This window comes from Nycticebus coucang, chromosome X, assembly GCF_027406575.1.
Source record: "Nycticebus coucang isolate mNycCou1 chromosome X, mNycCou1.pri, whole genome shotgun sequence".
NCBI lineage: Eukaryota > Metazoa > Chordata > Mammalia > Primates > Lorisidae > Nycticebus > Nycticebus coucang.
The window spans coordinates 54,419,614-54,435,294 of NC_069804.1; the positions used below are offsets into that span (position 1 = coordinate 54,419,614).

The following is a 15,681-nucleotide window of genomic DNA, read 5'->3' on the forward strand; positions in this document are numbered from 1 at the left end:
TGTTTTTGGTTCTTCAGTCTTCCTGGAAATGTACATATAAAAGTGTTTTGGCTTTATTTTTTTTTAAGACAGAGTCTCACTTTGTCACCCGCGTGGCATCACAGCTCACAGCAACCTCTAACTCTTGGGCTTAAGCGATTCTCTTGCCTCAGCCTCCCAAGTAGCTGGGACTACAGGCGCCTGCCATAACACTTGGCTATTTTTTTTTTTTTTTTTGGCCGGGGCTGGGTTTGAACCCGCCACCTCTGGCATATGGGACCGGCGCCCTACCCGCTGAGCCACAGGCGCCGCCCAACACTTGGCTATTTTTTTGTTGCAGTTGTTTAGCTGACCTGGGCCAGCCCTAGGTGTATGTGGCTGGTGCCGTAACCACTGTGCTATGGGCGTCCAGCCATAAAAGTTTTTTAAGTTTAAAGTTCTTATGTTACTACAGAGTTCCTAGTACAGACCCCATGTATGAGGAAGTTAGAGTCTGATGGGAAGAACATGAGATGGCCACCAGCCACACATATACCATTTCTTTTTTCTGGGTTTTTTTTTTGTTTGTTTGTTTGTTTTAAGAGACAGAGTCTCACTTTGTCGGCCACGGTAGAGTGCTGTGCTGTCACAGCTCACAGCAACCTCCAGCTCTTAGGCTTAAGTGATTCTCTTGCCTCAGCCTCCCAAGTAGCTGGGACTACAGGCTCCCACCACAACATCCGGCTATTTTTTTTTTTTTTGCAGTTTGGCCGGGGGGCCAAGTTTGAACCTGCCACCCACAGTATATGGGGCCAGCGCCCTACTCACTGAGCCACAAACTAAACACAAAATGTGAAGCAGAGGGTGGGAAAAATGGAAAGCGAGTCTGAGCATGCGTACTGACAGGCACATAAATTGGCCTAGGAACTAGCAGTACCCAATCCCAGCAGAGGGTAATTTGGTGGGAAAGTTAGTCTCCTCCCCCTTCAAGAAGTTTCTGTCCTTGGAGCCTGAACTTGTAGACCCTGTAGTTGCTTCACTTGCCCCTCCCACTTATCTGACCTCTGATTGGCCAGATCTAGTTCAAGTTTCCTGATTGGTCAAACATCCTCATCAGTTAGAGCGGAAAACTGCTCCTTAGCCTCGTGAAGGGTATTTGTGCCACCTCTGCCTCTCCTCTGAGGTACGTTTTCTCTGAGGGTCACCCTGAATGGATTTGGGGGGCAAAAAGAAAATTTGGGGGGTTGTGTAGAGTACTTAAGTGCTTGGTTATTTACTGTACTTCCCTACATCTTTGAGATCCTTAGGACTGAGCAATGACTATAGCCTTTCAGGGCGATCCCAGTTGAGCAGAGATAAAGCTATCTTTGGTCTGTGAGACACCCTAACTGCTATTCCTGAAGGAAGAAAAATTTTTCTCAGCCTGAGAATCCCCCAGATCAGCCAGATGCCCCTAAATTTTCTCAACCAGAGATAATGCCAAATAGTCTCTGCTTAGCGGATTACTTTATTGCCTCCTCTGAGGTGAAGCAGCAATCGTCTTAATCCCAGAGACTCCTGAATGCCCTCTGCTAAAGAGATATCCAGTGCCTTCAATTTGGGGAGCACCAGATTGCTGCTTCTTAAAATGCCCCACATTCTCTCTGTCCGAATGATATCTAGTCCTGTAGTCTCAGAGATTTGAGCTCTTGTCACTAATAAATTACAAATAACGCCGTAATGGCCTGCCACATCCAGGAGGTGTGCTCCCACCACCACCCCCCGACTCCTGCCTCCCCTATGCACCCTCCTTGTTTCCCCTACCCCCAACTTGAATTGAATTTCTTTGTTTTATACCAGTGTGTAGTGGACTGTATACTAGCTTCTTATTAGTACCACCAAGGGTCTTTGTATCTTTCCTTCAGGATAAGCCAAGCTACAGGGATACTACTAACAACAGTAACTGACCCCCTCTTAAAGACTCAAGGCTGAGCTCGGCGCCGGTAGTACAGTGGTTACAGCGCCAGCCACATGCACCGAGGTTGGAGCCCAGCCTGGTCCTATTAAACAAGGACAATTGCAACAACAACAACAAAATAACTGTGGCTCTGCGCTCGTAGCACAGTGGTTACAGGCACCAGCCACATACGTGGAGGCTGGCGGGTTCGCACCTGGCCCCAGTCTGCCAAACAACAACAACTGAAACACAAAAAATAGCCGGAGTTGTGGGCTATTTTTAAATAACAGGCGTAGTCCCAGCTACTGTAGTCCCAGCTCTTGGAAGACTGAGGCAAGGGAATAGCTTAGGCCCAAGAGTTTGAGGTTGTTGTGAGCTGTGACACCACAGCACTCTATGGAGGGCAACATAGTGAGACTCTGTCTCAAAAAAAAAAAAATAGACTCAAGGCTGTTAGGGTGGGCATGGTGGCTCATACCTGAAATCATAGCACTCTGGGAGACCCAGAAGGGTGGATAGCTTGAGCTCAGGAGTTGGCCTGAACAAGAGAAAGACCCTGTCTCTACCAAAAATGGAAAAATTAGCCAGGCATTATGGCAGGTGCCTATAGTCCCAGTTACTCGGGAGGCTGAGGCAGGAGGATGGCTCAAGCCCAAGAGGTTGAGGTTGTTGTGAGCTATGAAGCTACAACACTCTAGCATGGGCAGCAGAGTGAGACTCTGTCTCAAAAAAAAAAAAAAAAAAAAGAAAGAAAGAAAAGAGAAAAGGCCATTCATGGTGGCTCACACCTGTAGTCCTAGCACTCTGGAAGGGTTACCTGAGCTCATGAGTTCAAGATCAGCCTGAGCCAGAGGAAGACCTCATCTCTAAATATAGCCAGGCGTTGTGGCAGTAGCTGTAGTCCCAGCTACTTGGGAGGCTGAGGCAAGAGAATTGCTTAAGCCCAAGAGTTTGAGGTTGCTGTGAGTTGTGATGCCATGGCATTCTACCAAGGGCAACAAAGTGAGACTCTGTATCAAAAAATTGTTTAAAAAAAAACAAAACAGATTCAAGGCTGCTTTGCTCATGCCCACAGAAAACCTATCATTCTTAATTAGGACTTCTTCCAGAGACCCCTGGTTCTCTGCTTTCATCTGACTGCTCCATGTGTCCCTACACAGAGATAGATAAGCCAGGATAGAGAATTGTAGTGCCTAATTCCAGGTGACTGCATGTGGTTATCCCTCAGTCATTTCTCCCTCCACAGGACCTTTGGTCTTGTGTCTTGAGAGACTCAAGCAGTGTCCCTTGCAGATCAAACTGCTCCGGGTGCCATGAACAGAAGCAGTGCCTTTCTAAAGGGCCCCAGAGGGGATTCCCATAAATCACAGAAGAAATGCAAGGTAAGGTGATCTGCAGGGGCCAGAATAGTGGCCCAGGGGACAGTGTGGGGTGCCTACAGTGCTGAGGAGGTGAGGACAGAGGTACTGGGGATGAGGGCCAGGTTCTCAGGGAGGATCTGGGATCTTGGGCTTCTCACTATCACTTTTTCTTCACTTAGCCTCCCTGAAGACAACAGATCTGTAACTTTGTACATCTGGTGACTTTCAGTCCATTCTAGATGGTGGGAGGAGAGCAAACTACCAAAATTAAGCACCTTCTGCATTCCAGGGGACAAGCTAGGGAATGTCACCCATATTCTCTCAACTATGACATCAACCAGGAGGGATTATTATCCCCGGTTCCCAGATACAGCACAGATGAAGCAGCCCCAACAGACACATCTAGCTGAGTCACTGCCAGAATTTCTTTTTTCCTCTGTTTTCTAGGCTTTCCAGGATGTTTCCAAATACTTCCCTAAGGAAGAGTGGGACAAGCTGAGATACTCAGAGAAGATCACCTATGTGTATATGAAGAGAAACTATGACACCATGACTCGTCTAGGTAACAGAAAGCCCTTGGTATATACAAATCTAGGGGGCACAGGCTCAGTTCCTTTACATGCTGTGGCTACTTCTTAAGCTGCAGTAAGTGCCCCATGCTTTCCTTTTGTCTGGAAGGGGGAAATCCCAAGGCAATGTTCTGGGCATTCTGCTCTTCTATATCCAGTGCAGGGCTGAGGACAGGGACCCGCCACAGTGGAGCTCAGACCTGGATCCCACACATTTCTCTCCTGTGAGCCTTTGTTCCGATGAGCCTTGCCGTCTGTGCAGCGTCCCAGCAGCCCATCCTCCATTCCTCCTCTCAACTTCTCTTAAGGAACAAATATTTTGCTTCTTTCTAGGTCTCAAAGCCACCCTCCCAGCTTTCATGTGTCCTAAAAGAAAGGCTGTAAAATCCCAGGCATGGAATTCTGGAGATGACAGCCACAGGGATCAGAGTGAGTGAACAGGAAGGGGCAGGGAAAGGTCTGCTAAAGCCCAGCTGCTATTCAAGCTGCCTGGGAAAGATTCTCAGGCATTTGCTCCCTCACACACAACAAGACTCAGTAAAAAAAGTTGAACGCGGAAAGTTAACTACAGAGGTCATTCATATAAAATTCAAAGCTATGCAAGATAAGAATATACATTTATAAAATAAAAGACATCAAATTCAGGAGAGTGGCTAACAGTGGAGAAGAAGGGAGGGCAGGGATTGGTGAGGGCTGCACAGACATCTTCAGGGGTGGTGACTTGTTTATAGTGTTTCTAATATTTGGAATAAAGAAATCAGAGAAATCTGAATTCATTGGGGGATAATATTGAAGCTGAACTCAATGTTATTCCCCATAATTTTCTGTATGTTTGAAATATTTCCTTTTTTTAAGGATTTGATTTTGTTAAACACTGTTAATGAATCAAAGGATAATTGAGAAAAAATATTCTTTTTTTGAGACAGAGTCTTAAGCTGTCGCCCTGGGTAGAGTGCCATGGCATCACAGCTTACAGCAACCTCCAACTTTTGGGCTTAAGCGATTCTCTTGTCTCAGCCTCCCAAGTAGCTGGGACTACTGGCACTCACCACACCCCCCCGCTATTTTTTGGTTGTAATTGACGTTGTTTGGCGGCCCGGGCTGGATTCGAACCCGCCAGCTCTGGTGTATGTGGCTGGCGCCCTAGCCACTTGAGTTACAGGCACCAAGCCAATTGAGAAAATTTTAATGAAAGTGTAAATCTTAAAAAAAAAAAAAAAAGAAAGAAAGACAAGAAACTGTAAATCTTCCCAAAACTTAGAGTCAGCTTACACAGAGCAGGGTGATGGTAGTCTGACCCTATTTTCTTACAACCGTGCTGTCAGAGCAGAAGAGCAAGTAAACACAGCCCTTCCCCTTTATAAGGATTATACAAATTACTCAAATGTACAAAGAACTCTACCCTAGAATTTGGCCCTTTTGTCACCCTATGTTGCCTCTGTTCTTTGATGTGTTTGTGATGCGTTTGATTGGTGATACAGGTACCAATATCCCTGCTCTGTGTAAGCTGACTCTAAGTTTTGGGAAGATCTTAAGAAAGTGGAAGAGGGATGGAGGGAGGAGGGTGGGGCCTTGGTGTGTGTCACATTTTATGGGGGCAAGACATGATTGCAAGAGGGACTTTACCTAACAATTGCAATCAGTGTAACTGGCTTATTGTACCCTCAATGAATCCCCAACAATAAAAAAAAAAAAAAAAAAAAAAACCCGCTCCAAGGTAAAAAAAAAAAAAGAAAGTGGGCTCAGTGCCCATAGCTCAGTGAGTAGGGTGCCGACCACATACACTGACGCTGCCAGGTTTGAGCCTGGCCCGGGCCAGCTAACAATGACAACTGCAACAAAAACGTAGCCAGGCAGTTGTGTTAGGCACCTGTAGTCCCAGCTACTCGGGAGGCTGAGGCAAGAGAATCGCCTACACCCTATTACACCCTAGGGTTTGAGGTCGCTGTGAGCTGTGACACCACAGCACTCTACCGAGGGAAACATAGTAAGACTCTGTCTCAAAAAAAAAAAAGGCAGTGCCCATAGCTCAGTGGGTAGGACACCAGCCACGTACACCAAGGCTGGCAGGTTTGAATCTGGCCTGGGCCAGCTAAACAACAATGACAACTGCAACAATAAAAGTAGCCCAGGCATTGTGGTGGGAGCCTGTAGTCCCAGCTACTTGGGAGGCTGGGAGGGAAGAGAATTGCTTAAGCCCAAGAGTCTGAGGTTGCTGTGAGCTGTGATACCATGGCACTCTACCGAGGGCGACATAGTGAGATTCTATTAAAAAAAAAAAAAGGAAGTGATTAGCACCTAATGAGGATAGTTATTTCTCTGTATTTTATCAAAACCGAATACTCTTTCACTCCTAGTCAAACATGATTCTATATTTTGAGCCTGGAAGAGAGTTTGAGAGAGCAGTCTCCCCTTACCACACACGCACATGCACACACACATACACAAACACATCAAAGAGCAGAGGCAACATAGGGTGACAAAAGGGCCAAATTCTAGGGTAGAGTTCTTTGTACATTTGAGTAATTTGTGTAATCCTTATAAAGGGGAAGGGCTGTGTTTACTTGCTCTTCTGCTCTGACAGCACAATTGTAAGAAGACAGGGTCAGAATATTCAAACTGTCTCCAATAGACCTGTGACTCTGAAACTAAACAGGCCAGATTTTGCAAGTTCCCGTGATCACTGTAAGAGATCTGAAAATCCAGTGCTTGAGAATCTGAAAATTGTTTGACATTAAAGACATTGTCTTTATTCTGGAAACATTTCAGAACCACCAAACTAAATCATCCATGGCTCATCCCACATTTAACAGCTTGGACATAATCAACATAAGATTTGCCCTATTTTTTTTTTTTTTGAGAGAGAGAGACAGGGTCTCACTCTGTTGTCCAGTTTGGAGTGCAGTGGAGTGATCATAGCTCACTGCTGGCTCCAACTCCTGCTCTCAAGTGACCCTCCTGTCTCAGCCTCCAGAGTAGCTGGGACTATGGGCATGAGCTGCCACACCTGGTGATTTACCCATTTTAAATGTAAATTGATTTTTAGTTGTCACACATCTTTAAGTGGATACAGTGCAAATTCCCAGCCAATCAATTTACTTCTTGGGGGAAAAAAGTAAGAGTTATGTAATGGAACAGGATGAGACTGTGGTAGGGTTGAGGCCACATTTTATTATATAAACCATCAGAAGGAAAATTCTGAAGTGATACCTCAAATAAGTGCATAAACCATTACTAAAGATAATTCAAAAGCTAATCTCAAATAACTCCTTAACAATCAGTGCACTAGTAGGCTCTACTTCTGAATTTCCTGATACTACAGGAGTCTCTCTAGGGTGTAGAAATATTTACCAACAAAGAAAATCTCTGATTTATCACCCTCTTTTAGATGAACCTAGTCAGGGGACTTCCAATGCACCACAGAGAAAGCGCCCAAAGGTGAGTATCTGGTCCCAAATCTAAAGGACCAGAGAACTTTTGTCCCTCCATGGGTGTGAATGTTGATAAGAGTGGGAGGATACAGAAAATGTCCTAGCCCTCACTGCCTCCCTTTCCTCATGTCTGTATCACAGTGCCTGATGTCACATCAATGTCTTGATAATACTTCACACAGTTGTGATAGCTACTACTTTTTTTGTTTTCATACTGATATCAGATAGTATTTTAAGAAATTTACTTAATTTCTTTAATCCTTATGAAAATTTCTATAATGTTATTTCTAATTATCACCAAATGGTAATGAGGATATTATTATTATTTATAAGTAAAGTAATAATAATAGTAAAGCTGAGGCTCCCGTGGAATTTCCCTGAGGTGCAGTGGCAGTGGTAGTTGAATCTAGAGCCCCAGACCATTTCAAAACTCACTTATGTTTTCATTTGCTTATGAAGTTCAGGCATTTTCCACCAGGCCTTTACCCTATAGAGCCTCAGGATGCTTCCATTAGATGCCCACTCTCCCAAGAGAAAGGACAGCTGGTCTCTGCTCTATCGTGGGGCCACTCCCATGGTGTGGGAATAGCTCTGACTGTCCACTGCTCCCCACACTGAGCTCCTTGAGGGCTTTGTCTGCACCTTGAGCATCTCTGAAGTCCCAGTCACAACCAAGAGGAAACTTCCGAGGGGCCTGAATATTTATTGAATTAGTGATTGCACAACTGCAGTTCAGAGGGTAAAGGGATCTGGTGGTGGGGTTGCTGGTGTGGAGACCATAATAGAACTAATTCAAAAAAGAATCATGGAAGAAAGCGGTTTTGTTTGTTTGTTTGTTTGTTTGTTTTGAGACAGAGTCTCACTATGTCGCCCTCAGTAGAGTGCCGTGGCGTCACAGTTCACAGCAACCTCAAACGCTTGGGTTTAAGCAATTCTCTTGCCTCAGGCTCCCAAGTAGCTGGGACTACAGGCGCCCGCCACAATGCCTGGCTATTTTTTAGAGACGGGGTCTTGCTCTGGCTCAGGCTGGTCTTGAACTCATGAGCTCAAGTGATCCAGCCGCCTTGGACTTCCAGAGTGCTGGGATTATAGGTGTGAGCCACTGCACCTGGCCTAAGAAAGTGTTAGTTTTTATTATTACCATATTTAAAGTGTTTACAAGCTCAGAAGGTACTTTCCCTTAGCTTGTTTTGCATGCGTTGTTCACTATTTTGTAAATGAGGACGCTCAGTGAAAGGGAGTTTAAGGTGACACACCCTGACGCAACAGAATTGGTGCAGGCACCGCCTCGCCTAATCCCACGTTCAATGTTCTTGGCAGGGTAGGGTGGGGTGCCATAGCTGCTACCACTTTTTTTCTACCTAGATTAATTTTTAATTTCTGTGAACCATTTCTTTCTTCTCTCTTTCCTATATTCATCTCCCCCACGTCATTTTTTCCAGCAGTTGCCCCCTCTAGATATTATATTTATTCCCCCAGTTGCTGCCTACAAGCTTATACATAAGCCCATATATTTTATAAAAGCCTTTTTTGCAGACCTCAGGGATTCTTAGAATGCTAAATCTTCCCTAAATCTTCTGTATGCCACATTCTCAATCACATGGAAATTTTTGCTATTAGCAAGGATGTCCGTCTGAAAAGAGTGTCAAGTCAAGGATTCTGGTTCTGGAAATACCACTCATTTAGGCCATTCCTTTCCCTTCTAACTTCCCAGGTTCCTCAGAGTTTAGGACTCAGAGGTTCTCAACCTGTGGGTCGCAACCCACAGGAACTGTATTAAAGGGCCATGGCATTAGGAAGGTTAAGCACCACTGGTTTAGGTACAGATAATTTACTGATCTCTTAGAGTTGTTGAGAACATCGATTAAGGTAATGAATGTGCAAGCTCTAAAACATTGACACTGTTTATATGTGACCTTCACATTAAAAAGATGATGCCCAAGAAGCAAGCAAAGAAAAGAAAGGATGCGAAGGAAGTGCCAGGAACATCTGGCTCAGAACAGGCTAAGGGTCAGCACCACCACCAAGGAAAAGCAAGAATCTCTGGGAAGAAGAATAAGAAGACATCAGGTAAGAGGAAGGGATCAAGAAACAACTTATCTGACTTCCCTGGCTATGTTTGTATGTGTGGTATGGGTGTGTGGCATAAACCCTGGACAGGCCTGGGTACAGCCTGGACTGAGGAGCTCATCTTCCAACAGCTGAGACTTTAAAACATGACTTCCAGCATCACCAACTTGAATTGCCATCCATATAGAAGCCATATGCCTTCGGGCAAGTCTTCTAAATTATTTGAGCTCCAAAGCCCCAGTTCATAAAATGGAAATAAAGAATCATAGTTTATAAGTTGGTGGGAGAAATAGCTGGGTGTTGTGGCGGGCACCTGTAGTCCCAGCTACTTGGGAGGCTGAGGCAAGAGAATCACTTAAGCCCAGGAGTTGGAGGTTGCTGTGAGCTATGTGATGCCATGGCACTCTACCTAGGGCCATAAAGTGAAACTCTGTTCTCTACAAAAAAAAAAAATAATAATAATAATAAATAAGTCAGTGGGAGGCTTTACTTTGTTTTTGTAGAAATGGAGGGTGGGTCTGGCTAAGTTGCTCAGGCTAGTCTCGAACTCCCGGGCTCAAGCTATCTTCTGGCCTCCGCCTTTCAAAGTGCTGGAATCACAGGTGTGAGCCACTGTGCCCACTCTGGAGGCATTAAATTAAATCTAGAAGGCCTGATGGCATGAAAAGTGTTCAAGAAATTCCACCTGTGAGAACCTGGAAATATATCTAATTCAGTTCAGTGCCTGACACCAAATATAGGCATACCTCAAAGTATTCTGAGTTAGGTTCTAGACCACTGCAATAAAGCAAGTCATACACATTCTTTTGATTTCCCAGTGCATATGAAAGTCATGTTAACACCATACTATAGTCTATTAGGTGCGAGATTGCATTATGTGTAAAAAATGTTCATACGTGGCTCAGCACCCGTAACGCAGTGGTTATGGCTGGCCAGTTCAAACCCCAGGGCCAGGCCAGCTAAAACAACGACAACTGCAACAAAAAATAGCCAGGCATTGTGGTGGGCACCTGTAGTCCCAGCTACCTGGGAGGCTGAGGCAGGAGAATCCCTTAAGCCCAGGAGTTGGACGTTGCTGTGAGCTGTGATGCCACAGCACTCTACTAAGGGTGACATAGTGAGACTCTGTCTCAAAAAAAAAAAAAATGGACAGGGCAGCACCTGTGGCTCAGTGAGTAGGGCACCGGCCCCATATACCGTGGGTGATGGGTTCGAACCTAGCCCTGGCCAAACTGCAACAACAACAAAAAATGGACATACCTTAATTTAAAAATACTTCATTGCTGAAAAAATGCTAACAATCACCTGAGCCTTCAGCAAGTCATAATCTTTTTTTGCTGGTAGAGTCTTGCCTCAGTGTTAATGGCTGCTGACTAATCAGACTGGTGGTTGCTGAAGGTTGGGATGCCTGTGACAATTTCTTAAAATAAAACAGCAATGAAGTTTGCTGCATCAATTAACTCTTCCTTTCATGAAAGATTTCTCTGTAGTATACAGTGCTGTTTGATAACATTTTATCCTAGGTAGAACTTCTCTCAAAGTAGGAGTCAGTCATCTCAAAACTGCTGCCATTTTATCAACTAAATTCATGTAATATTTTAACTCCTTTGTTGTCATTTCAACGATGTTCACAGCATCTTCACCAGGAGTAGATTCCATCTGAAGAAACCACTTTCTTCGTTCATCCATAAGAAGCAACTTCTCATCTGTTCAAGTTTGATCATGAGCAATTCAGTCACATTTTCAGGTTCTGCTTCTAATTGTAGTTTTCTTGCTATTTCCATCACATCCACAGTGACTTCCTCCACTGAAACATTGAATCCTTCAAAGTCATTAATGAAGGTTGGCATTAATTTATTTTAAACTCAGGCGGCGCCTGTGGCTCAGTGAGTAGGGCGCCGGCCCCATATGCCGAGGGTGGCGGGTTCAGACCCAGCCCCGGCCAAACTGCAACAAAAAAAAAAAAAAAAAAAAAAAATTTATTTTAAACTCCTGTTAATGCTGATATTTTGACTTCCTCCGATGAATCATGAATATTCTTAATGGCATCTGTAATGATGAATGCTTTCCAGGAGGTTTTCAATTTTTTAATACTTTTGCCCCATCCATCAAAGGAATCACATCTATAGCAGCATAGCCTTACAAATGTATTTCTTAAATAATAAGATTTGAAAATTGAAATTACTCCCTGATCCATGGGCTGCAGAATGGATGTTATGTTAGCAAGCATGAAAACAACATTAATTGGCTTGTATATCATGAAAGCTCATAGATGACCACGTGCATTGCCAATGAGCAGTAATATTATGAAATGAATCTTTTTTTTGTTGAACAATAGGTCTCAACAGTGGCCTTAAAAATATTCATTAAACTGTGCTGTAAACAGATGTGCTGTCATCCAGGTTTTGTTGTTCCTTTTGTAGAGCACAAGCAGAGTAGATTTAGCTTAATTCTTAAGGGCCCTAGGATTTTTGGAATGGTAAATGAGCATTGGCTTCACCTTAGTCACTGGCTTAGGGCCACATTAGCCCCTAACAAGTGAGTCAGACTATCCTTTGAAGCTTTGAAGGCAGACATTGACTTCTCCTCTCTAACTATGAAAGTCCTAGATGGTATCTTCTTCCAATATAAGGCTGTTTTGTCTACATTGAAAATCTGTTGTTTTCATCAATCATCGTAGCTAGATCTTCTGGATAACATGCTGCAGCTTCTACATCATTACTTGTTCCCTCACTTGCACTTTTCTCTTATGGTGACGGTTTCTTTCCTTAAACCTCATAAACAAATCTCTGCTAGCTTCCAACTTTTCTTTTGCAGCTTCCTCACCTCTCTCACCCTTCGCCGAATTGAAGAGAATTAAGGCCTTGCTCTGGGTTAAGCTTTGGCTTAAAAGGAGTTTTGTGGCTGTTTTAATCTTCTATCTAGTCCACAAAAACTTTCTCCACATTGTCAATAAGGCTGTTTTGCTTTCTTATCATGCCTAGCTTTCAGCCTCTCTCAGTTTCCTACCTGCCATTCTCAGCAAACATAATCATTTCTAGCTTTTAATTTTAAATTGAGAGACATGTAGCTTTTCCTATCACTTCATAGTGTTATTTAATTGGCCTGATTTCAATATTATTGTGTCTCAGGGAAGTGGTAGGCCATTGGAGAGGGAAAGAAATGGGGAACAACCCATCAGGGAGCAGTCAGAACACATGTAACATTGATCAGTTAAGTTCTCTCTTTTCTATGGGCATAGCTCCTGATACCCCAAAACGATTGCAATAGTAACATCAAAGATCACTGATCACAGATCACCCTAGCAGATATAATAATAAAAATGTTGGAAATATTGTGAGAATTACTAAAATATGACACAGATACACAAAGTGAACACATGTTGTTGGAAAAGTGGCACTGACAGATGTGCTCGATGCAGGGATGCCACAGACCTTCAATTTGTTTAAAAAAAAATGCAACTGGCATTTGGTCTATATTGCTGCAGGTCTAATATCTCAGCCTCTGTGAGCCGGGAAATGTGAAAGACAGAGGATGTAGAAGGCCCATAGGTGCTTGGGAGGGAGAAGGCATCTCCTTTTCTGACAAAATAGGACTGCATTCTCCCCAACCCACACAAACCTAATTTTACAACTCTTCTCCATCATAGGATTCAATAAAAGAGCTAAAAATGTCTGGGCCCACCGTCTGCGTGAAAGAAAGAATGTAATAATATATGAAGAGATCAGTGACCCAGAGGAAGAGGACTGATTCTGTAAGTGACCCTTTGGCCCATCCCCAACATCCCTGCAAGTTTGATGTTCTGTTATTGGTACCAGTATCCCATTGTGTCACTTGCTCTCCTAATCTCTTGATGTTCAGCATTGATGCTAAATGATGAGATTTCCAATGCTCTTCCTACTCCCTGTCCTATATATCCAGGGATCTTCCCTACACAATATGCTGTGGGCTCCTAAAGCCCAGGTCAGCCCTGATGTGCAAGCCACATCTTCCTCTTTAGACTAGGAGTTCATAAACCAGGTGAGGGAGTCACTTTGGCATGAGCATAAAGTTCACTTTGAGAAACAGTAGAAGACGTGTGCAGGTCCCAAGGTAAGACAGAATCAGAGTGTGGGGGTCTGTAGGTAGGAGGAGTAGGGGATGGAGTTACCAGTTCCTACCAGGTGGTAGGAACTCACTGTCACTTATTTTCTTTCTCTTTCCTTGCCTCAACCTCAGGGATGTGACATGTGCCTGTGACAAGAAGCAGAACCTGGTGATCTTTCACAAACATGGGCACAGCCATGAATTCCTAGGCATCAGGTGTATAGCAAGCAAAAAGAAGAGTTCACAACAGTGAAAAGTTAAGCATTGTTTTTCTTACTATCTGCTAAGCATTCTGCTAGATATTAGCATTTCATTGATGAACAAGACATACTTAATGCATTTTCCTGCCTGTGTAGTCATGTATTCATTTCAGAAAATAAGCAGTGGCAGGAATTCTCTACACAGAACACACTGCCCTCCTCTCTCCCCAGATAGAAGTACTAAGGGCAGTTCTGGAGATTTAATTCCAGACTTTTATCTCTGCATTTATACACACACACACGTACAGAGACACACACAGAGGATACCACTATGAGCATCTCTCTCCTGCTTTTCACTATTGATATGTCCTGGGCAAGTCCCACTCATTCTGTTTCCTATTCAGTGTGCTCCTTGCTGCAAACCCCTATCCTTCATTCACCTTGTATCAGTCATTGACAGTTAAACATTTAAAAACGTTTCCCAATTGTTTGCTCAGATCCTTGTGCACACATCTTTGTGCATGTGTGTGTGCTTCTTTAGGAAAGATTGCTAGAAGTGGCATTGTCACATCAAAGGAGTCATCTATTCGATAAACACCCAATGATCATGTGCTCTGTGCTGAGTGCTGTTCCTGTGCTGGAGAGACATCAGGGAACAGGGCAGACAAATATCCCTGCCCACGTGGAGTTGGTGTTCTAGTGGAGAATGTCTTCAGTTTTTATTTTGATGGACACTGTCCACCCTAGTCCTGGGGCAGGATTCTGCAGTAGGCAGTTGGGTGCACTGGCCTTTGCTCTCTAAAGTATCGTCAGGTTCAGGGGCTGGAACAGTCCATTTGAAGGAGTGTACGAGACAGATGAAACTGTCAACTTGGAAAGGTGGAGGAATCATAAAGGAATGTCCACTGTAGGCCATGTGGTGGTCAAGAATAGAGGAGTCCTCTTAGTCATGATGTAGGGAAGCAACAGATGGAACAGCCCATTAGGCAGAGGCATGAAACTGCCCACCAAGGGCCCTGCAACCAAGGGCTTAGGACTGGGGGAGATGAAAACTTGGGAATGGGACAATCCTCTCCCAAATACGCCATTGCAGGGTACAGAGATGGAACATTCAGCTCTGGGGAAGGGAAGAGGGGAGTCTATTTTGGAAGAAACTTTTGCATATGATGGGAGACATTAGGGCCACCAGCACACTTGAAACACCAGCCCCAGATGAAGGCAGGATTGGAGCTGTTTTGATGGTCCCTGGCCCATCACCCAACCTCCAACCTCTTATCCCTTCTTGGATAATACACTATCCAAGGTGTACACTATCATCCTTATGCCCATGTCGTAGATGAAAGACAGAGTCCCAGACAGATTTTAGGTATCATATCAGACGTCCTATAGCTGGCATATGCAGGAGGGGCTGACCTCACTATGACTTTAGAGACATTAAGGAGGATAGGTGTATATGGTTAGGGGAGAGAGAATTGAGTTAGCCCTGGGTTCTGTCCCAAATCACAGGGTAGAGGATATGGGATCATTTTCCCAAGATGGGGAGCTCCCCAGAGAGGGAGCGTGCAGGGAGGGAGAGGCAAGAGTCCTGGTGGTAGTGGGGGCAGGGGAGGACAGAGATACACAGGGTAGATAAAAGAGGTGCTGCAAGTGTGCCAGGAAGGAGGTTGTGAGGGTTCAGGAACAGAGGTTCCCCAGAACTGTGAGCATACCCTGCCTGGCACACCAAGTCAGCGTGGACACAGCTCTACCCATGGCTCAAAGGAAACTAATTCTATTCTACTCCAATATAGCTCTGTGTTACACAAATGTAACCAGATATTGAGTACCTTATTCGCCATGCAATTAGAGAAAAGGATACCACAAAAGAGATACTGAAAGGATTTGATTTTTCTTTCTCCCCAAGAAGGTGGAATCTAAGAGTTGGATCCCCCAGCTTATGAGACAGGCACAGGGAAGGGTGATTCTGAGTCATGACAGGGAACATTTTTCCTTAGATTCCTTGGGCATATAGAGCTCCCCGACTATCTGCAGTTTGAAGACAGAGTGGCCATGCTCCCTTCTCCACAAATG

At 44.3% G+C, this 15,681-nt stretch overlaps 1 protein-coding gene across 1 annotated transcript; it reads left to right on the forward strand.

Annotated features, from left to right (window-relative positions):
* The first annotated feature begins 1,677 nt into the window (after positions 1 to 1,677).
* LOC128576809 (putative protein SSX9) lies at positions 1,678 to 13,075 on the forward strand. Its single transcript, XM_053579010.1, has 6 exons — positions 1,678 to 1,698; positions 3,703 to 3,817; positions 4,158 to 4,253; positions 7,213 to 7,262; positions 9,187 to 9,325; positions 12,975 to 13,075. The coding sequence occupies exons 1-6, from the start codon at positions 1,678 to 1,680 to the stop codon at positions 13,073 to 13,075; spliced, it is 522 nt and encodes a 173-aa protein (XP_053434985.1).
* The last annotated feature ends 2,606 nt before the right edge of the window (positions 13,076 to 15,681 follow it).

What these genes read in the sequence shown, in the direction of transcription:
- LOC128576809 (XM_053579010.1), top strand. Translation starts at nt 1,678, where the DNA reads ATGGCCTGCCACATCCAGGAG. An exon ending in TGACAGCCACAGGGATCAGA is followed by an intron (nt 4,254 to 7,212) that starts GTGAGTGAACAG and finishes ACCCTCTTTTAG; the next exon opens with ATGAACCTAGTCAGGGGACT. An exon ending in CACAGAGAAAGCGCCCAAAG is followed by an intron (nt 7,263 to 9,186) that starts GTGAGTATCTGG and finishes CACATTAAAAAG; the next exon opens with ATGATGCCCAAGAAGCAAGC.